Here is a 20,244-nt window from a genome sequence, read left to right as displayed (position 1 = left end):
ATATTTTATTATACAGTAAAATGGATGTGTTTATTCCTTCCTAATATTACCTCGAATCAAACATAAAATAAAAGCCTCATTCCCAATCCCAATCCCAATACCATTCCCATTCCATCAAAAGCCAATCCCACCTACCAAACGAGGCCTGAGGGTTTGGCACTCCTCATATTCGTCCTCCTCCTGGTTTCGATCTGATTCGTCACAGAAGTAAGCCTTCAAGCTATTGAGATAGTCGTTCCAAGCATCGTCCAAAACCCTACTCCCCCTCTTGTCCCCAAAGCACGCCCTGTGGTTTGCTCCAAGTAGTTTGTCCTTAAACGATTCCGGTTTTTCGTTACCCTGCATTTCCTCAGACACCTCCAATGACTCTCTGTTGATTCTTTTGAAGTTTTTGGACCGGCGTTTTGCCGGATCTCCATCGTCTTGGTTACTGTCGGTGGTTTTAGAGAGAGAATTCGCGTTTAGGGCTGGTAAAATGGGCCAACTCGCGGGTTGCGGGTTGGCCCGTGGCAGGTTGTGGGTTGTCCGGTGCGGGCTCAAAAGGCCCGTTTTCTAGCAGGTTGGCATTTTGCCAACCCTAACCCGCCAAGGTGGGTTGGCGAGCCAACCCACCAACCCGCCAAAATTTTTTTTTTATTTTTTTTGTTTTTTTTAAATTTTCTTATTTTTTTAAATGTTAGCAATTATATATAATACAAAATAAAAATACTAAAAATGATATAAAATATTAGAAACATCCAAATAAAAATTACAACACAATAAAATACAAATAGTATATGATTGTCCAATTTTCCAACATGATAATACACAAGTTCACATATTTTTTTTTCAATGAAACCAATGAGCAATATTGAATAACTTTATTTATCTAATTATTTCTAATGACAATAAAGTTTGAAGTAAAAATTTGCTTTACTTTTGCCTTTGTTATCTTTTTTTTTTTTTTAAAAAAAGGTGGGTTAACCCGCGGGTTGGCCTGGGTTAGGGTTATGGCGGTGCGGGTTATATTTTTTAAGGTAGTGGCGGGTTGGCTTTTGGCCAACCCTAACCCGCCATTTTTGGTGGGTTGGCGGGTTGGACCCACGGGTCTAACCCATATTACCGGCTCTATTCGCGTTCACCATAGTACCTGCCATAATATATAGAGTATAGTTCAAGGACAAAAACCTTTAACTTGAATTTTTATTTCAAAGGGGCCCACGTATTTACCAATATCGACAGTTTCTTTGAACTTGTGGTTAAGATAATTTAAAATTATCAACAAACTTTATTTAAACTGCAGCAGGTCAATGGCGTGAAATTTGCGTCAAAACAAAAATAAAGGAAAGAATCATAAAGTCGAACTTTATTTTACGTGCAAATTACAATGCACACCAACAGTAAAAGGATATAAAGATATTTGTGAAATTTTACATTGTAAAAATGATACTACCTTCGGTTTTAATTATAAAACCTTATTTGTAGTTTACAAATAAAATCTTATAATTAAGACTAGAGAGGCGGAGATAGTATAATATAAACTTATAGGTAAACCTTGCTGATAGAGCAATTTATCAGTAACATGAGATATACGTTTAAAAAAAAAAAGAATAAATCATAAAGTCTTACTATCTTCCATATATAAAATTTAATTGACTAATTTGGAAAAATTAATTAAGTTAAAAAAAATTACTTAATTATATTATATGTTACATGATCTCTTTAATATACTTATATGCATAATTATATTATATATAAATTTATAAAATGAGCAAATTAGTTTAAAAAATCATAAATATTAACTGTCTTAATCTCTCTAAATTAATAAATTGGATCTTGTTTTATGGATTAGACGTAGTATAAATTATGATAATCTGTCTCCGCCCGAAAGGACAGGAAAAAAATGTTTTGTTATATAAAGCATTATTTCACAGCGCAAAACTTAACAGTCAGCTTTAATTAACAATTCTTTCAATATGGAGATACAGATCCCATATTCCATCATGTTCACCTTCTTTTGCTTCTTCTTTCGGATCTGCAAGCTATCTTCTTCTTCTTCTTCCAAGAAACCCACCAAAACCCTACCTCCGGGGCCATGGAAATTACCTCTCATTGGAAACCTCTACCAACTTGCTGGCTCACTACCTCATCGTTCTCTCACAAGTCTAGCAAACAAGTACGGGCCCTTCATGCATCTTCAACTTGGACAGGTTTCTCATATCATAGTGTCTTCACCTGAATACGCCAAAGAAATAATGATGACCCATGATCAGATCTTTGCTAACAGGCCCAAAAATCTTGCCACTGATATATTTTCTTACAATAGCACAGATATTGCAGTTTCCCCATATGGAAACTACTGGAGGCAACTTCGAAAGATTTGTGTTTTGGAACTTTTCTCATCAAAGAGGGTTCAAGCTTTTAGAAGAATAAGGGAAGAAGAGGCATCGACGCAGGTAAGGAACATCTCTGAACATGAAGGTTCTGTCATGAACCTCAGTAAAAAGATATTGGAACTCACCAATTCTATAGTGGCAAGAGTGGCCTTTGGCAAAAAGACAAAGAATGTAGAACATGTCCTGCAAAATTTGGGGCAGATGACAAAGTTAAGCTCTGCATTATCAATTTTCGATTTCTATCCTTGGCTGAAATTTATCAGTGTCATCACTGGGGCGAGAGCTCGAATGATGAAGTTGCACAAAGATGGAGATAAAGTGTTCGATGGCATCATCGGAGACCACGAAGAAAAGGAGAAAAATAATGTTGGGGAAGCAGAGCTGGATCTAGTTGATGTTCTTCTGAGGATTCAAAAGGATAATGACTTTGAGATACCATTATCTCTTGAAAACCTTAAAGCAGTTCTTAAGGTTAGTTTGCGTGCACTTTACCCATAAATGTTACCATGTTTTTAATATAAGAGCTAGTTGACTAATTTAAATAGATTAAAAAATTAGTTGAATTAGTTATTTATAATAAATATGTGTTGTCTTTCCTAAAATACTCTTGCTAATCATGTGTCATTTGATGAAATATTTAACATTTACAACTAGTATGAGGACTGGTTTGAAAAAAAATGTATAAATATGAGAGATAAAGTGGATTAAGGTCTTATATTTATAATCAAATTGAAAGTCAAACCAGCTCTTATATTAAGGACCAGAGGTAGTATATACTACCTCCGGTCTTTATACTACATCCGGTCTTTAATATAAAAACTAATTGACTAATTTGATTAGATTAAGAAAGTTTGTTACATTAACTATTTGTAATAAATAAATGTTATCTTTCCTAAAATAATTTTGCTAATCAAGTATATTGGCTAGAACTACCATTATTACAATGATTACCTTAAAAAAAAGAAGATAAATATGAGAGGCAAAATAGATGAGGGTCTTATACTTAGAACCAAAATAAAAGTTAAACGAGCTTTTATATTAGAAACCAAATTTGTAATACACAAAACACATGCACATACATGCATATCTCTCTAATCAGTTGTTTGAATTCCTTCTTTAGGATGTTTTTTTTCGCTGGAACTGAAACAACAGCAACTACAATAAACTGGACAATGTCGGAATTGCTCGGAAACCCAGAGGCTATGAAAGAGGCATGCACAAGCGGAGGTATAGGCACAACAAGAACTTTGAAAGTGCTGCATCACAATTTTGTAAGTTGCGTATGTGTGTGTATAAATAGGGCTTGATGGCTGTTATTATACCTCATCATTTAGGGCTGTTCTTTTTAGATTTTTTTTTTTAAAAATCATTGACATTTTTGGCGGGGAACGGTATTTGGAAATTTGATTTTTTTAATTTTAAAATTAATCAGAATTTAAAACAATAAATCATCATGCATGATTATAACCAAACGTTCAATAATGTCAATTTTTCAACAAAATCTCAAGATAGATTGAAAATAAATTTTTTAAATCCAGTTATTTATTTTATTGATATTGATTATAAATTTGAATTTACTGAGTTGACTTGCATCTAGTAATTGTTAGAGCCTTTACATCTTAGGTAAGAAGAGTCTATGGAAGCAAAGAATACGTGGATGAATCAGAACTTCACCAATTAAAATATTTAAGTGCTGTCATCAAAGAAACTCTCAGGCTACATCCACCAGTAGTATTGATTCCAAGAGAGAACAGTGAAAGTTGCGAAATTAATAGATATGTGATATCTCCTAAAACAAAGATTATCATTAATAGCTGGCTATTGGAAGAGATCCCAAAATTTGGAACGAGCCAGAGAGATTTGAACCAAAGACGTTTTTTCAAACAATGGATAAATACGACTTCAAAAGTTCAAACTTTGAGTACATTCCATTTGGTGGGGGAAGAAGAATATGCCCGGGAATTACATTTGCTACATCCATTTTGGCATTGTTACTTTCTAATTTGCTTTACCACTTTGATTGGAAACTTCCAAAGGAGATGAAAGCTGAGGGATTGGACATGGATGAGCCATTTGGTGCTATGGTAGCAAGGAAAAAGGATTTAATTTTTATCCTTAGTATATAGGTTATATATATATATATATATATCTGTGTGTGTGTGTGTGTTTAATTATTATCCGAATGAATGGTTTTTCAGTACTTTTAGATGTCCTTGAATCTATGCTGTGGACGCTAGAAACTAAATGAATGATAAAATGATATCATTTTGAATTGAACATTTATTGGTCAAAAGTTACAATTAATGTGACCTGCAATCATATACATTAAAAAATAGACAAAGGAGAAGAGATACAAAGCCAGTAGAGTACTTGTTTTTATTATTAGACGGTCCCCACGTCCTTCCAATACTACTTTTCATTAAATTGATTAAACAAAAAGAATAATTAGAACTTAAAAAAACAGTCTCTCAAAACCCCAACTCTGATGTTATAAGAAGCTATCAGTCTCTTCATGAGTTAAATAATTTGTCGCGAGAAGCAAAATTCGTGTTTTAGAATAATACAAAGTACACAAGCAACATTTGCAAAGAAAGTACTCAAATTTTATAGATCCAAACACCAAAAATAATAATGTATATAAGGAGTCTTTATATTAAGAAAGCCATAAAAAGAACTTAATCAGAAGAATCCGATTCATGAGGAATGACTTATTTTGTTTTTTTGAGGAAATTAATGTGGTAGGATGATTAAAGAACACAATTATGATCGACTTAACTATGTTTCTCCATTCTCTAACCTCTGTTTTTTATTTTCATGGATTGAATCATCTTCTTGGTTTATTTTCCCCTTGGAACACGACAGACTCATCATATAGGATAGAAAAAGCCTACCATCATAACTTAACTAGTACAAAACCATTTTTTGTTGTTGGTTTTTTTCCAAGTACAAGTATTATCTTAGTGAAAATAATGTCATGTACTAAATACAGATATTTCGCTTAACAAAAATTTAAATTTTAGTTAGTTATATTTGTGAAAGGCTAGTCCTTTTCCTTATATTCAAATACCGATCAGGTTGTCTTTTTTCTTTTTTTCCCGTGTTCATCAGTATGTTCCAATTTGTCCTTGGCATATTCTATGTGAGTCGGGTTCTGTGCATCATTGCTCGAATGTGTCTGGTCTTCTAGTCTAATTTGAATTTCTTTACGTAGTCATTTTATCTTTTAATAATGTTACTTTTTATATTAAAAGAATTTTTTTTAAAAAAAATTCCATTGATGCTAATAATGCGGACTTTTCTTTTGCTTGGTCACATGAAAATGGCATCTCTGGGTTCCACAATTTCCCCTTTTTTATATTGGAAACAGCAGGCTGGTTTTGGGACTTGGGAGTTGGGAGTGCATTATTGCATACTCCTCAATATGTGACCCATTCAGATTAATCTTGAATCATCAAGATTTATACTAGTTTGTTTGGATTAATGGTTGTTAGGTGAATTTTATTTCAACAGACTTTTTAATAAATTGAAGTTAAGATAAAACTAAATTAGTATAATGGATAATTGTTTATAAAAAAAAGTTTGTTTTATATAAAATAAACTTGTTTAGATGAAGTACTAAAGTATCATTTTCAAAAGATTTAAATCTAAATAAAATTTAAAATGTCAATTCCGCTTTAAAGTGGCTTTCGGACCAAAACTCACTTAGTTCTATTATTATTACAAACCGATTTCTTCACCCTTGTTTTGGTCTGGTCCCGTACATTTGCAGTTTAGGCCTTCCAAACTTTATCCCAAATATGCTACAACTTCTGATATTTAATACAAGATTTTGTTTTATTTTTATTTTAAAAATAAGATATTAATTACTTTATTTTTCATATTATCTATTTTTGTTTTAAGATAACCTTTATAATAAAGGTAGTTCTTGCCAAAACATTTTATTAGCAATGATATTTTAGAATAGACAACACATATTTATTATAAATAACTAACTTAACGTATTTTCTTAATTTACTAAAATTAGTTAACTAACTCTAATTTTAGGACCAAAGGTACTATTAATTTAAATATCTTTATATAATATATATTTATTTTAATAGATATATAATTTAAAATAAGGAATTTTATGATTATCACTTCTAAGAAATAAATTCATTATTAAAAATTACATATTAAATAATTTTAATCTGAACCATCAATTATATTTTGGACGACAATGAAACAACTTTCATCACAACAGTAACCCAATTGAGGTGTTTTGGACATCTCAAAATCATTTTAAAAAATATTTTTGCATAAATTGAAATAAATTTCTTTTACATATGTATATCTTGTATGTTATAAAATTATTTTTAAAATTATAATTTAGTTTTTAACCAACCTCTTTAATGAGAATCGACTGGCCTTGAGGAATGTAATTAATTAATGTAATTTCGTCTTTGTATCAAAGCTATCATTTCTAACACTTGAATTTCAACTACAACCCTAGTCACAGCAGACAGTGATGTGGACATTTGTGGAATTTTGCATTGTGAATATGACATAACATATATAAATATATAAAAAAAATCTTTTTTTAATAGTTAAACTCGGAAAGTGAATGTAATAAAATTAAAACAAAAATAAAGAAATCACGCACCAATTATTGAGTACAGCAGGCATGACTTGACTTGACAACACAAAAGCCTGCGCCTAGCTCTAGGGAGTTTGGTATAATTAATTAAAAAGTATTTTTAAAAATATTTTTAAGTTGATAAAACTCTTTCTATATATTTTGTATGTCCTAATTATCATTTGATTTCTATATAAAAATATCTAATTATCATTCCTTCAGCTTTTCAATACATACGCAAGTATGGAAATGCGTATCTCATACACCTGCTTCTTCTTTCTGATCTGCAGCCTATCTTCTTCCAAGAAACCCCCAGGACTCTACCTCCAGGTCCAGGGCCATGGAAATTAGTCAAATTACTTCTCATCGGAAACCTACACCAACTTGATGGCTCGCCACCTCATGAAGTCTGTCTTTATTTTACACGCCAACAATAAAAGGATATATAACGACATTTGTGGAATTTTACACCTCGCCGACAACGTAACATACACGGCAAGTTGTCAGCGGCGTGAGATATACGTTAAAACAAAAATAAATAACTAAATAAAGGATAAATCATACTTAACATACAAGATATAGTTGATTAATTTTTCAAAAAAAGTAAAGAAGTTTAAAAATTACTTAATTATATCATAAACTACATGATCTTTCTAAAATATCTATGTGTATGATTGGATTATATAACAATATAAACTGAGCAAATTAATTTGAAAAAACACAATAAATATAACACTTTCAAGTAAATTAGTTTTAAAAAATGATAAATAAAATATTTTAAAATAATTTATTTAACTTCTGTAATTTTTAAAATCTAACAAGCTGGGTTTTATATTAAGAAAAGATAATAACTATTTTTGAAGCCAAGTAAAGTGGTTTGGAGAAAAATGATAAATATAGTATTACCTCCGGTCCTTAACATAAGAACTAGTTTGACTTTTAATTTGGTACTAAATATAAGACCTCAATCCACTTTTGTCTATCATATTTATCTTTTTTTTTAAGATTATCTTTATAGTAGTTGCACATGTTAAATATTTAATTAAATGACATTTGATTAGTAAGGATATTTTAAGTAAGACAACACCTATTTTTATAAATAACTAACATAACTAATTTTGTTAATCTACTCAAATTACTTAACTAGCTTGTATATTAACGACCGAAAGTAATCTTTTAAAATAATTTATTTTGCTTTCTTGATCTTGTTAAAAGTTAGTCCACTGGATTTTATATTAACAATTGGAGGTAGAGTAAATTGTGATAATCTGCATCAGCCCGAAAAGACGGGAAAGAGTGTTATGTCATATAAAAGGTATAATTTCACAATATCAAACCTCACACTTAGCTTTAATTAAAATTCTTTCAATATGGAGATACAGATTCTATATTCCATTATCTTCACTTTCTCCTGCTTCTTCTTTCTAATCTGGAAGCTATCTTCTTCCAAGAAACAAACCAAAACCCTACCTCCAGGTCCATGGAAATTACCTTTCATCGGAAATCTCCACCAACTTGCTGGCTCGCCACCTCATCGTTCTCTCACAAATCTTGCAAACAAGTACGGGCCCTTCATGCATCTTCAACTTGGACAGGTTTCTCATATCATAGTGTCTTCACCTGAATATGCCAAAGAAATATTGAAGACACATGATCGGGTCTTTGCAAATAGGCCAAAAAGTCTTGCCACTGACGTCTTTTCTTACAATAGTACAGATATTGTCTTCTCCCCATATGGAAATTATTGGAGGCAACTTCGAAAGATTTGTCTATTAGAGCTTTTCTCACCGAAGAGCGTTCAAACTTTTAGAAGAATAAGGGAAGAGGAGGTGTCGGCACTTTTGAGGAACATCTCTGAGCATGAAAGTTTTGCCATAAACCTTAGCAAAAATATCTTCGCACTCACAAATTCTATAGTAGCAAGAGCAGCCTTAGGCAAAAAGACAGATAATGTAGAATATATCCTGCATAATCTGCAACATGTGACAGAGCTAAGTTCTGGCTTATCAATTTCCGAATTTTATCCTTCACTGAAATTTATTAGTGTTGTCACTGGGATGAGAGCTAGAATTATGAAAGCGCAGAAAGATGGTGATAGAGTGTTTGATGATATCATCAGGGAACACAGAGAAAAGAAAAGGAACAATGATGGAGAGTATGAGGAGGATCTGGTTGATGTTCTTCTCAGGATTCAAAAGGATAATGACTTTGAGATCCCATTATCTTTCGTAAACATTAAAGCAGTTCTTAAAGTTAGTTCGTGTGCACTTTACTCCTATAAACGTTATAAATTTGTAATTTCGTACATAAACACATGCGCATACACATCTCTCTAAGCAATTGTTTGAATTCCTTTTTCAGGATGTTTTATTTGCTGGAACTGAAACAACAGCAACGACAACAAACTGGGCAATGTCAGAATTGCTCAAAAACCCAGAGGCTATGAAAGAGGCACAGGTAGAGGTATAGGCACAACAAAAACTTTGAAAATACTCTCTTACAATTTCGTGAGTTGTGTTTGTGTGTGTATCAAATATGACTCTTACCAAACCCCAAGTCATTTAAGGCCGCTCGTTTTAGATTTTTTTTAAAAAAATCATTGACCACACGTTTAAGGGTTAAAAACACTTTTATTTGATTATTTTTATTTGAATTTTGAAAATAATCAGAATAAAAAACAATAAGTCATATAATGACCAAACAAAAAGCAACGTCAATTTTTCATAAAATCTAAAATAGATTGAAAATCAATCACTTATTTTAATCTCCAACAAAAAGGCCATTATTTATTTGTTGAAATTAATTATAAAATTGAAATTATTGATTTGACTTATATATGATAATTATTATTGGCTTTATATTAGGTAAGAAGAGTTTATGGAGGCAAAGGATACGTAGATGAATCAGAACTTCACCAATTAAAATATTTAGCTGCTGTTATAAAAGAAACTCTAAGGTTGCATCCACCAGGGGTATTGTTGGTTCCAAGAGAGAACTATGAGAGTTGTGAAATTAATGGATATGTGATACCACCCAAGACAAAGATTATCATTAATGCTTGGGCCATTGCAAGAGATCCCAAGAATTGGAATGATCCAGAGATGTTTGAACCAAGGAGGTTTCTTGATACAATGGTTGATTACAACTTCAAAGGTTCAAATTTTGAGTATATCCCGTTTGGGGCTGGAAGAAGAATATGTCCTGGAATTACATTTGCTATACCTGTTTTAGAGTTGTTGCTTTCCAATTTGCTTTACCATTTTAATTGGAAACTTCCAAACGGGATGAAGCCTGAGGAGTTAGATATGGATGAGTCATTTGGGGCCTCAGTAGGAAGGAAAAGGGATTTAATTGTAATTCCTATTGGCTGTTCTCCTTAGTACTATATGTCCTTGTCACACGGCGTTAAAACTCAATTAAGTCGGTAAGTCAAACTATTAAATGAATAAACTACTCTTTTGGACTTTTGGTTTTCTGATCATGAGCGTTGGGTACAAGTTTATTGGGTTGGACTTTATATTTGTTTTTCTCCTTACGCTGCTTAGTTTGAAATGATACCATGCTGAGTTAACAAATAATAGCTCATTAGATTCATATTTTAGTAATTCTATTTGATTAGATTTTCTTGTGATCTATACATAAATCTTTCATTTACTCGTGGATTATGTTTTTCTTTAAATATTACTTTTTTTAGAATTATATATGTATAATTCTATAAGATTTAATTAAATTATATCATTTTAATGATAGTTGGGTTTACCCTGGTTCAATTATACCTTTGGACCGCTTAGCCTTAAATTATTGTTTTGACCAATTTAATTACCTGTCCGGTTTTAGTAGCTTAATTGATTACTAGCAAAGTGGCGTTTGGGCTGAATCATATAGTTATTTTCCTTTCCCTTATTTGCAGATATACAAAAACAATACTAAAAACTTATCATCAGATAGAAGAGAAAAGGCCTATAAATTTCTAACTGTTATAACTATGCTTAATATTGTCATTTCACTTCTACAAAATATGTTATTTTTGTCTGCTCTTAAGGCTTCTTTTTTTTTTTTTTGTCTGTTTTAGAGGAGAAGTTGATAGAGGAGACATAGATTGTAATTATATATTTGTCTGTTTTAAAACAGATGAATATTGGCATTCATACATTCGTCTATTATGAAACAAACGAATATGTTTTTTTTTTAAAAAAAAAGGTAAAAATTTCCATGTTGCTAGTTTTTATTTAACTTGCAATTATAAAAGCACACATAAAGCAAAACTAAAACAGATTATAGCAAATAATAATAGTAATTTGGCACAACCAAATGACATGTTTTCTATAAAAATAGAATCCAGTCAATCCATAATTTTAAGGGTCAAAACATTTCAAACAAATAACATCCTAATTAATTAACTTAGTTAAGCAAAAACAACTAAATAGCATAAGTTAGTCATATAACAGAAGAAAGCTTTAAAACCAAAAAATCTAATGACATCCTACCCTAGTTAAGCAATAAGAATAAGCATCCTAACAAAAAGATCAATTTCAAGCTTGCTTGCAATATTAATTAGGATGATTGTAATATTCAACTCAAGCTTTCCAATAAAAGTTGAAGCACACTTCTCCCAACACTGTCTACCTACAATGCAATAAAAATAAAGTTACACACACACACACACACACATATGTTTTCTAAAATTCTATGTAAAGATTAAACATTGAAAATACTTAATTAACCATTACATTCCAATCAAATTGCTCTCTTAGATATTTTCACAAACACCTTATGTGCATTAAGGTTTAAACAAATTTAGCAAGGTTTTTAATCATCAAAATGTTACCCAATCAATGTTGAATAATTCATAAGTGCAATTATTACCAACAACCAATTTAAATAGAAAACATATACACCTTGATATCAAAAAAAAAGAAGAAAACATATACACCTACAAACAGTCACATTAATTCCTTTCAACATCTAAAAACTCATACAATATAAAAGACACACACCCATGCTACTTACCTTGTGTTGTGAACAGGCTTAAGGTGGACGATATTGAATGACGACTTCTGTGGAAGAAAATGTTGCTCCTAGTCATGGGATGACATGGATGAAGAATGGGGAAGAGAGGGAGAAAAAGAATGGGGAAGAGAGAGAGAGAGATAGAAGAAGACAATGAGCTACTAGCTAGGGAGGGAGAAGACAAACTTAATCGTCACCATCGGCACTAAAAAGGAGAAGTAGAAATCTAAAGAAGGGAGAGAAAGAGCTTGCCACACACAAAGAAGAAAGAAGAAGGCATACTTCTAGAGTATGTTCAAATATGTGCAAGACAAAGATGAAATTTAAATAAAAAAGATGCTTTTCATCTGTTTTTAAGAGAAATAGATGAGTATAGGGAGCTCATATTGGTCTGTTCATCATAACAAATGAGTATGGGAGCCCATACTCGTCTATTAGAACATAACAAGCGAGTATAGTCTCCCATACACATTTGTTATGAGGAACAGACGAATATACTCGTTTGAAGGCCCATATTTTTTTGTTTTTCAAAACAGACAAAAATGAGTGACCAAAATGACCCTATTTGCAGTAGTGTTTTTTTAATACTTTTTTCTATTAAAAGAATTCATAAATAACACATAACTGAATTTCGCAATACAGAGTACACTAAATTGGTTTTAGAAATCAGAATAGAGTTGACTCCGCCATAGCTTGCTGCACAATATATCTCTACCAAGGAAATAGAGGCCAGAGATGTAAATTATGGTGATGATTGAATTCCCATATATATTAAAAATCCATTACTCACAAGAAAAACCAAACTCATTAGCCCACCAAAAAAATTTTCAGAAGAGGAGAACAGAATGTTTTGTGTAGATCAGAATCTTTCAGGGATGTGTGAAAGATAGGAGGAAAATTGTTAGATTCCAACCATATGTGTCTCCAACTAGTCATTGTCATCCTCACGAAATCCTCCTTTCCTTTTAGATCTATTCACTAGCCCAATACTAGGACATTCCATTGTAAGAGAAGAGAGTAATAATACTCAATTCCCCACTATGACGCCTGACAGTATCTCGAGAGATTAATCTCTTACAGTTCGGGTGGGAAGATACTCTCGGCAACCAAAAAAAAAAATTTAGTTGTTTAACAAGTCAAGTGAAGTGAGGTTATTTTGTAAGAGAAGAGAGTAATAATATTTATATACTCAAATTAGTTGAATAATTCTTATATTAAAGATTAGAGGGTATAAAAAAATTCATTAGGTGTACTTGCTTGCGGGGACGAATAGTTTGATATTTTAATGAAAATGACCGAAATTTTTTATTTCAAACTAGACCACTACATTTGGTCCAAAAACACTGGACCACTATGTCACCAAAAACAAAAAAATGGACCACCATATTAGCCACCGTCGATAATCGCCTTTCACTAGGGATTTATAATTGGCGTTTATGATTTAAAAGCCATACAAAGCGTACGACAGATAAATTAATTAATTTTAATATAACTTTTATTTTTTTATAATTGTGATCTGAAATCATTGTCATTAAATAATATAATCATTTTCATATGAAGCACTTGGCAGCTTTTTATCCCCCTGACTATGAAGGAGACATTCTGGAATTATTAATATAAATTTCATATCAATAAGTACTTTATTTCAACTGTAGCAAGTCAATGGCATGAAATTTACGTCAAAAAAGAGAGGGTTGCTTGCAAAATAAATTACAGTTCATGCCTATAAAAGGCGTGGCTTGAAAACATAAAACCTCGAACTTAACTTCAAGTAAGCCATCATTCTTTCAATATACGAACGATCACGATCATATGGAGGTACAGATCAAATATTCTATCATCTTCTTCAGTTTCTTCTGCTCTTTCTTTGTCATCCACAAGCTATCTTCTTCCACAAAACCGATAAAAACCTTACCTCCATGGCCACGGAAATTACCTCTTATAGGAAATCTTCACTAACTCATTGGCTCACTACCTCATCGTACTCTTACATATCTAGCAAACAAGTATGGACCCTTCATGCATCTTCAACTTGGACAGGTTTCTCATATCATAGTGTCTTCACCTGAATATCCCAAAGACATAATGAAGACCCATGGTCAGATCTTCGCAAACAGACCCAGAACTCTTGCCTCTGATATCTTTGCCCACAACAGCACAGACATCTTGTTTTCCCCATGTGGAAACTATTGGAGGCAACTTCGAAAGATTGGCACTTTAGAGATTTTTTCAGCAAAGAGGGTTCAATCATTCAGAAGGATTAGGGAAGAGGAGGTATCAGAACTTGTGAGGAACATCGCTGAACATGAAGGCTCTTTCATAAACCTCAGTAGAAAAATATTCACTATCACGAATTCGATAGTCGCTAGAACGGCCTTTGGGAAAAAGACAAGGAATGTAGAACACATCTTGGAAAATATGGAGAAATCAATAAAAATGAGTTCTGGGTTATCTATTTGTGATTTATATCCATCGCTGAAATTTATCAGTGTCATCACTGGCACGAGAGCTCGCATGATGAAGTTGCAAAAAGGAGACAAGGTTTCTTCTCAGAATTCAAAAGAACAATGACTTTGACATCCCCTTATCTCTTGACAACATTAAAGCTGTTCCGAAAGTTAGTTTTCATAGGCACTAATTATCATATATTAATAAATGTTAGATGATTTGTAATTTTATACACAAAATGCAGAAGTGCACACACTCATCAATTCCTCTTATCAATTGTGTGAATTCCTTTTTCAGGACGTCATGTTTGGTGGAACTGACTCAACGGCATCTACAGCAGATTGGGCGGTGTCAGAATTGCCCAAAAACCCAAAGGCTATGAAAGAGGCACAAGAAAAGGTATAGATACAATTAGAATTTTGAATATTGTATCATAATTATTTTTTTTACATTAATTTATAAATTTGAAATTACTGAGTTGACTTGCGCACGAGTAATTTTTTTGGCTCTATATTAGGTAAGAAGAATTTATGGAGGCAAAGGATATGTAGACGAATCAGAACTTCACCAACTAAAATATTTAAGTGCTGTCATTAAGGAAACCCTAAGGTTATGTTCACCTGGGCCATTGTTAGGTCCAAGAGAAAATTATGAGAGTTGCGAAAGTAATGGATTTATGATACCTCCTAAGACAAAGATTATCATTAATGCTTGGACCATTGGAAGAGATTCCAAGAATTGGACTGACCCAGAGAAGTTTGAACCAAAGAGGATTCTTGATACAATGGTTGAATACGACTTCAAAGTTTCAAACTTTGACTCTATTCCATTTGGTGCTGGAAGAAGAATATGTCGTGGATCAACATTTGCGACATCTATTTTAGAGTTGTTACTTTCCAATTTACATGGCCATTTTAACTGGAAACTACCAAACGGCATGAAATTTAAGGAATTGGACATGGAGCAGCCATTTGGTGCCGCAGTAAGAAGACAAAATGATCTGATTTTAGTTCCTATTGGCTATTCCCCTTGAGTTTATGTGTTTAGTACCTGAATACTGTTTTAATTAGCTGGTTTTAGATATCTTTAAATGCGTGTTGTTGAAGCCCGAAATAAATTAAAAAGATCGTTTTGTATTGAATTTTTTTTTGGGTGGAGAATTATAAATTAGATGCTTTTTCATTTCAGAAAAGAGAGCAGCAAACTAAACCTTAAAATTGCGTAAACGATTTGTTTGTTTCTTATTATTAGTTCTCTCCGAGTCTCTGTGATATTACCTTACATTAAATTAATAAAATAAAGGTTTAAAATTTTGTAGCTATTTTTTGACTCAATAATACATTCAAACTTTTGTAACTATTTCTACTCCATAACATTACGCAATATTTAAAATGTGATTCAACAAGATTGATTGTAATATAATTCAAAGGTAACCCACGTCTTTCGTTCGTATAGAAAAGTCTAACTATATTTCTTTTGATTCAAATATCACAATATGTACATGTGTGTTATATAATCTAAAAACAAATTCAACAAGATGCCATGGGTGTTGATTAAGCAATGAGACCCACAAATTAAAGATTGATTAACTTAATCTACAGATAATTAATTATAATATAATTTATTTATTTTAATATTTTGATTTGAAATCAGACACTATACTATTGGCCTTTGATTTTAAATCAAGGGTCAGTGATTTAAATCGACCAGGGTTATGGTACCCACCCACATTGCCGATGTACTGTTATTCAAAGGTATGCATGTTGGGATTGGTGGGGGAAAAATGTCAAAGTTGATAACTAAAGATTTTAAATCAATTAATGACAACAAATATTTATGCATTTTCACTTAAATTTTAGTTACCGTTGAATCGACGTTGTGGAAGCCAGAAATGAATAAAAATGGTTTTGCTTTGAATTTTTTTGGTGTAAAATGATAAATTGGCTGCTTTTTTAATTCTTTTTTTTTTTTTGTAAAATGCTTTTCTTACTAATTTATTCATAAAAGAGAGCAGCGCAATAAATCTCAAAAGACTCTCATTTATTTCTTACAAAAAGTCTCTCCTTCAGGGGGGGGGAGAGGGAGAGAGAGAGTCCATATATAGTGGCTTGTTAGTTGGCCAAAAAAAAAAAAAGTATAGTGGCTTATTGTTAATTTTGCATTTTTGTATCAAATTAAAGTTGTGATTTCTAAGAAAGGAATTTCCGCTACAAACCAATATTAATTAGAGTGTATATTCTTTGTCCCATCAATAATAAATACGACTCTGGAGGAGTACATAAAATTTATTATCAAGAAAATTACATATTAAAAAATTTTAAATTTAAATTTCATCAAAACAGTAAAAACTTGACTAATGAGGATCATTTACTTCTGGAGGGGCGGCTTCTTTCCATCTCCCTTCGGCAGCCCCTTCCCTGCATGGACCTTAATTTGTGGGAATCTTTCTTCGTTAACTAACAAGTAACAACATTATAATATAAAACTTCAAATAAACCTTGTTTGAAACGGTAGCGAAGTCAAGTGGCATAAAATATACGTCAAACGAAAAGTAAAGGGGAAAAAATTCAGGAAGTCTATGATTTAGAAATTTTAAATTACAGTTCTTGCCTCTAAAAAGGATTAGTTAGGAATTTTAAATTACAATTCTTGCCTATAAAAGGCGGGCTTAACAGCTCAAAATCTCACACTACCATTCTTTCAATATGGAGATGCAGATCCCATATTCCATCATCTTCTTCACTTTCTTCTGCTTTTTCTTTGTCATCCACAAGCTATCTTCTTCCGCAAAATCCATCAAAACCCTACCTCCAGGGCCATGGAAATTACCTCTCATAGGAAATATGCACCAGCTCATTGGGTCACTACCTCATCGTTCTCTCGCAAATCTTGCAAACAAGTATGGTCCATTCATGCACCTTAAACTTGGACAAATTTCTCATATCATAGTGTCTTCACCTGAATATGCCAAAGAAATAATGAAGACCCATGATCAGATATTTGCAAACAGACCCAGAATTCTCGCCTCTGATATCTTTGCCTACAATAGCACAGACATCATCTTTTCCCCATATGGAAACTATTGGAGGCAACTTCGAAAGATCTGTACTTCAGAGATGTTCTCGGCAAAGAGGGTTCAATCATTCAGAAGGATTAGGGAAGAGGAGATATCAGCACTTGTAAGCAATATTGCTGAACATGAAGGCTCGTTCATAAACCTTAGTAGAAATATCTCCACGCTCACGAATTCCATAGTTGCGAGAACGGTCTTTGGGACAAAGACAAAGAACGTAGAACAGATGTTGGAAATTATGGAGCAAACGATAAAGTTAAGCTCTGGGTTATCAATTTCTGATTTGTATCCGTCGCTGAAATTTATCAGTGTGATCACTGGGGCGAGAGCTCGAATCATGAAGTTGCACAGAGAGGGAGATAAGGTGTTTGATGACATCATCAGAGACCACAGAGAAAAGAAAAGAAACAATGTTGGAGAGGCAGAGGAGGATCTTGTTGATGTTCTTCTCACGATTCAAAAGGATAATGACTTTGACACCCCCTTATCTCTTGACAATGTTAAAGCTGTTCTTAAAGTTAGTCTTCGTATGCGCTTATCATATTCTTTTTTGGCCTGATGCACTTTTTCATATTGAAAGTTACATAATTTGTAATTTATTTTAATACTCAAAATGCACACGCACACATTCCTCTAATCAATTGTATGAATTCCATTTTCAGGATATTTTCTTTGCTGGAACTCAAACAACAGCAACTACAACAGAATGGGCGATGTCAGAATTACTCAGAAACCCAAAGGTTATGAAAGAGGCACGAGAAGAGGTATAGATAAAATTAGCTAGAATTTTGAATGTTGTGATATCATAATTTGTGGGTTGTGTGTCTCTATAAATACAGTGTATATTAATCTTATAGTATCTATATATATATATGATATTTTATTTCATTCATTTATTCATATTGATTTATAAATTTGAAATTATCGAGTTGACTTATACTTGAAAATTATTATTGATTCTACAATAGGTAAGAAGAGTCTATGGAAGCAAAGGATATGTAGATGAATCAAATCTTCACCAACTGAAATATTTAAATGCGGTCATCAAAGAAACTCTAAGGCTACGTTCACCATTAGCATTGTTGGTTCCAAGAGAAAATAGTGAGAGTTGTGAAATTAATGGATATGTGATACCTCCTAGGACAAAGATTATCATTAATGCTTGGGCCATCGGAAGAGATCCCAAGAATTGGAATGATCCAGAGACGTTTGAACCAAAGAGGTTTCTCAATACGATGGTTGACTACAACTTCAAAGGTTCGAACTTTGAGTATATCCCATTTGGCGCCGGAAGAAGAACATGTCCCGGATCCACATTTGCAATGCCTATTTTAGAATTGTTACTTTCCAATTTACTTTATCGTTTTGATTGGAAACTACCGAAGGGGATGAGGCCTGAGGAATTGGACATGGATGAGTCGTTTGGTGGCTTCGTAAGGAAGAAAAATAATCTCATTTTAGCTCCTATCGGCTATTCCTCTTGAGTTTATAGTGCACATGTTTATTCCGCGAATAATGATGTCTCGTCCTATTTTAGATCCCATTTACTAATTAAATTTTTAATGAGGGATTTATCTCTAATTTTCTCTTAATTATATACGGGAGAACTTTGCATTCTCGTTTTGGTCTGTTTCCATCTTGTTAAGTTTAAATTATCAATATTTAGTTAGAATTCCGTAGTAGGAAACACGCTCTGTGACTTTCCCGAAAGATAAAGAGAAACTCCTGAAAGGGACTAACAAGAAGATCAAATCACAGTCCGAGGAGCTTTGTCATTCTAAACACGTAGGGGAAGATAAGGAGAAGCTTCTTTTCATAGATCGTATCATTTATATTAAAAAAAAAAAAATTAAAGCGTGGAATTTATATATTGATTATGCTAGTTAAGAGTAGTGATTGAGGGAGTTGCTGAGTGTGGCTTTAGTTTGAAATTTCAGCCATATTTTAATCACTGTCAGACGCCTTTTTCATTGACTCAAAAAGGATAAGATTGGTGGCCGCTTGTCCAATTCTCACCACACGACAATCTCTTAAAAGCCAAATAAATTCATGTGGGCCACGTTATAAAATGGCTTTACTCTAGTTTATAGAAATCAACGGAAAATTTGAACCTTTTTTTTCTTGATATTTTCAAATAACCCTTTTGCATTTCCAAATATCGCTTGTTTCTATAATGTGTGTATATATAAATTATATATGTATGCGTATGCGTATAAATATATACAGGGACCGAGAGAAAAATGGAAGAATAACTGACTTGTATTGTTGATGAGTAAGACACTCTGTTTTCTTAAATTTTAGAAGATTGTATTGTTCTCCACTGTTTGGTGAGTATTCGCGGCAAACTCCAGCTTAGGTATTAATAGCAAAGAATGCCTTGTACGTTTTCAAAAGTAACTTGGCCTTGTAGCTAAATATAAGTGGATTTGAGTCAAATGTAGGGAGTATTTCAGTGAAGTTACCATAAGGGCTTATTTAGATTAACATTGATAAAATTAATTTTTATCCCAATTGACTTTTGCGAATTGAAGATGAGGTAAAAGTCAATTGATGCCTGCGATTTATATTTAAATAAGCTTTTGTTTTTAAAAAAAAAAAGTCGGCCTGACATAAAGTTTTATAGATAATAAGTTGAAAACTTTATTTTCAAAGCTTTAAATTTGAAGAAAATACAAAAGCCAGAAATTAAAAAAGAGTTATTTTAACTTTAAAGGGGCATTCGACAA

The 20,244-nt window shown here is 32.5% G+C and overlaps 4 protein-coding genes across 5 annotated transcripts; all 4 read left to right on the top strand.

Moving 5' to 3' along the window:
* Positions 1-1,955: 1,955 nt before the first annotated feature.
* Positions 1,956-2,873, top strand: LOC114755132 (tabersonine 16-hydroxylase 1-like). The gene has a single exon (XM_028944007.1). The coding sequence runs from the start codon at positions 1,956-1,958 to the stop codon at positions 2,871-2,873; it is 918 nt and encodes a 305-aa protein (XP_028799840.1).
* A 5,455-nt stretch (positions 2,874-8,328) lies between these two features.
* On the top strand, positions 8,329-10,641 carry LOC114755101 (cytochrome P450 71D10-like). 2 transcript variants are annotated; one of them, XM_028943977.1, is made up of 3 exons: positions 8,329-9,239; positions 9,349-9,444; positions 9,852-10,641. In XM_028943977.1, the coding sequence occupies exons 1-3, from the start codon at positions 8,358-8,360 to the stop codon at positions 10,365-10,367; spliced, it is 1,494 nt and encodes a 497-aa protein (XP_028799810.1). In that variant the 5' UTR covers positions 8,329-8,357; the 3' UTR covers positions 10,368-10,641. The 2 variants fall into 2 exon arrangements, with proteins under 2 accessions (XP_028799810.1, XP_028799809.1); XM_028943976.1 differs by having other exon boundaries at positions 9,349-9,450.
* A 3,375-nt stretch (positions 10,642-14,016) lies between these two features.
* On the top strand, positions 14,017-15,478 carry LOC114755131 (cytochrome P450 71D10-like). Its single transcript, XM_028944006.1, has 3 exons — positions 14,017-14,538; positions 14,743-14,844; positions 14,963-15,478. Exons 1-3 carry the CDS (start codon positions 14,017-14,019, stop codon positions 15,476-15,478), a joined length of 1,140 nt encoding a protein of 379 aa, XP_028799839.1.
* Positions 15,479-17,150: 1,672 nt separating this feature from the next.
* On the top strand, positions 17,151-19,041 carry LOC114755130 (cytochrome P450 71D10-like). The gene is made up of 3 exons (XM_028944005.1): positions 17,151-18,035; positions 18,181-18,282; positions 18,487-19,041. Exons 1-3 carry the CDS (start codon positions 17,151-17,153, stop codon positions 19,000-19,002), a joined length of 1,503 nt encoding a protein of 500 aa, XP_028799838.1. The 3' UTR covers positions 19,003-19,041.
* The last annotated feature ends 1,203 nt before the right edge of the window (positions 19,042-20,244 follow it).

The sequence above is a fragment of the Neltuma alba genome, unplaced genomic scaffold, assembly GCF_004799145.2.
Source record: "Neltuma alba isolate B1F8T4 unplaced genomic scaffold, ASM479914v2 tig00010231_pilon, whole genome shotgun sequence".
Classification (NCBI taxonomy): Eukaryota; Viridiplantae; Streptophyta; class Magnoliopsida; order Fabales; family Fabaceae; genus Neltuma; species Neltuma alba.
This window is presented reverse-complemented; position numbering and strand designations above follow the sequence as displayed.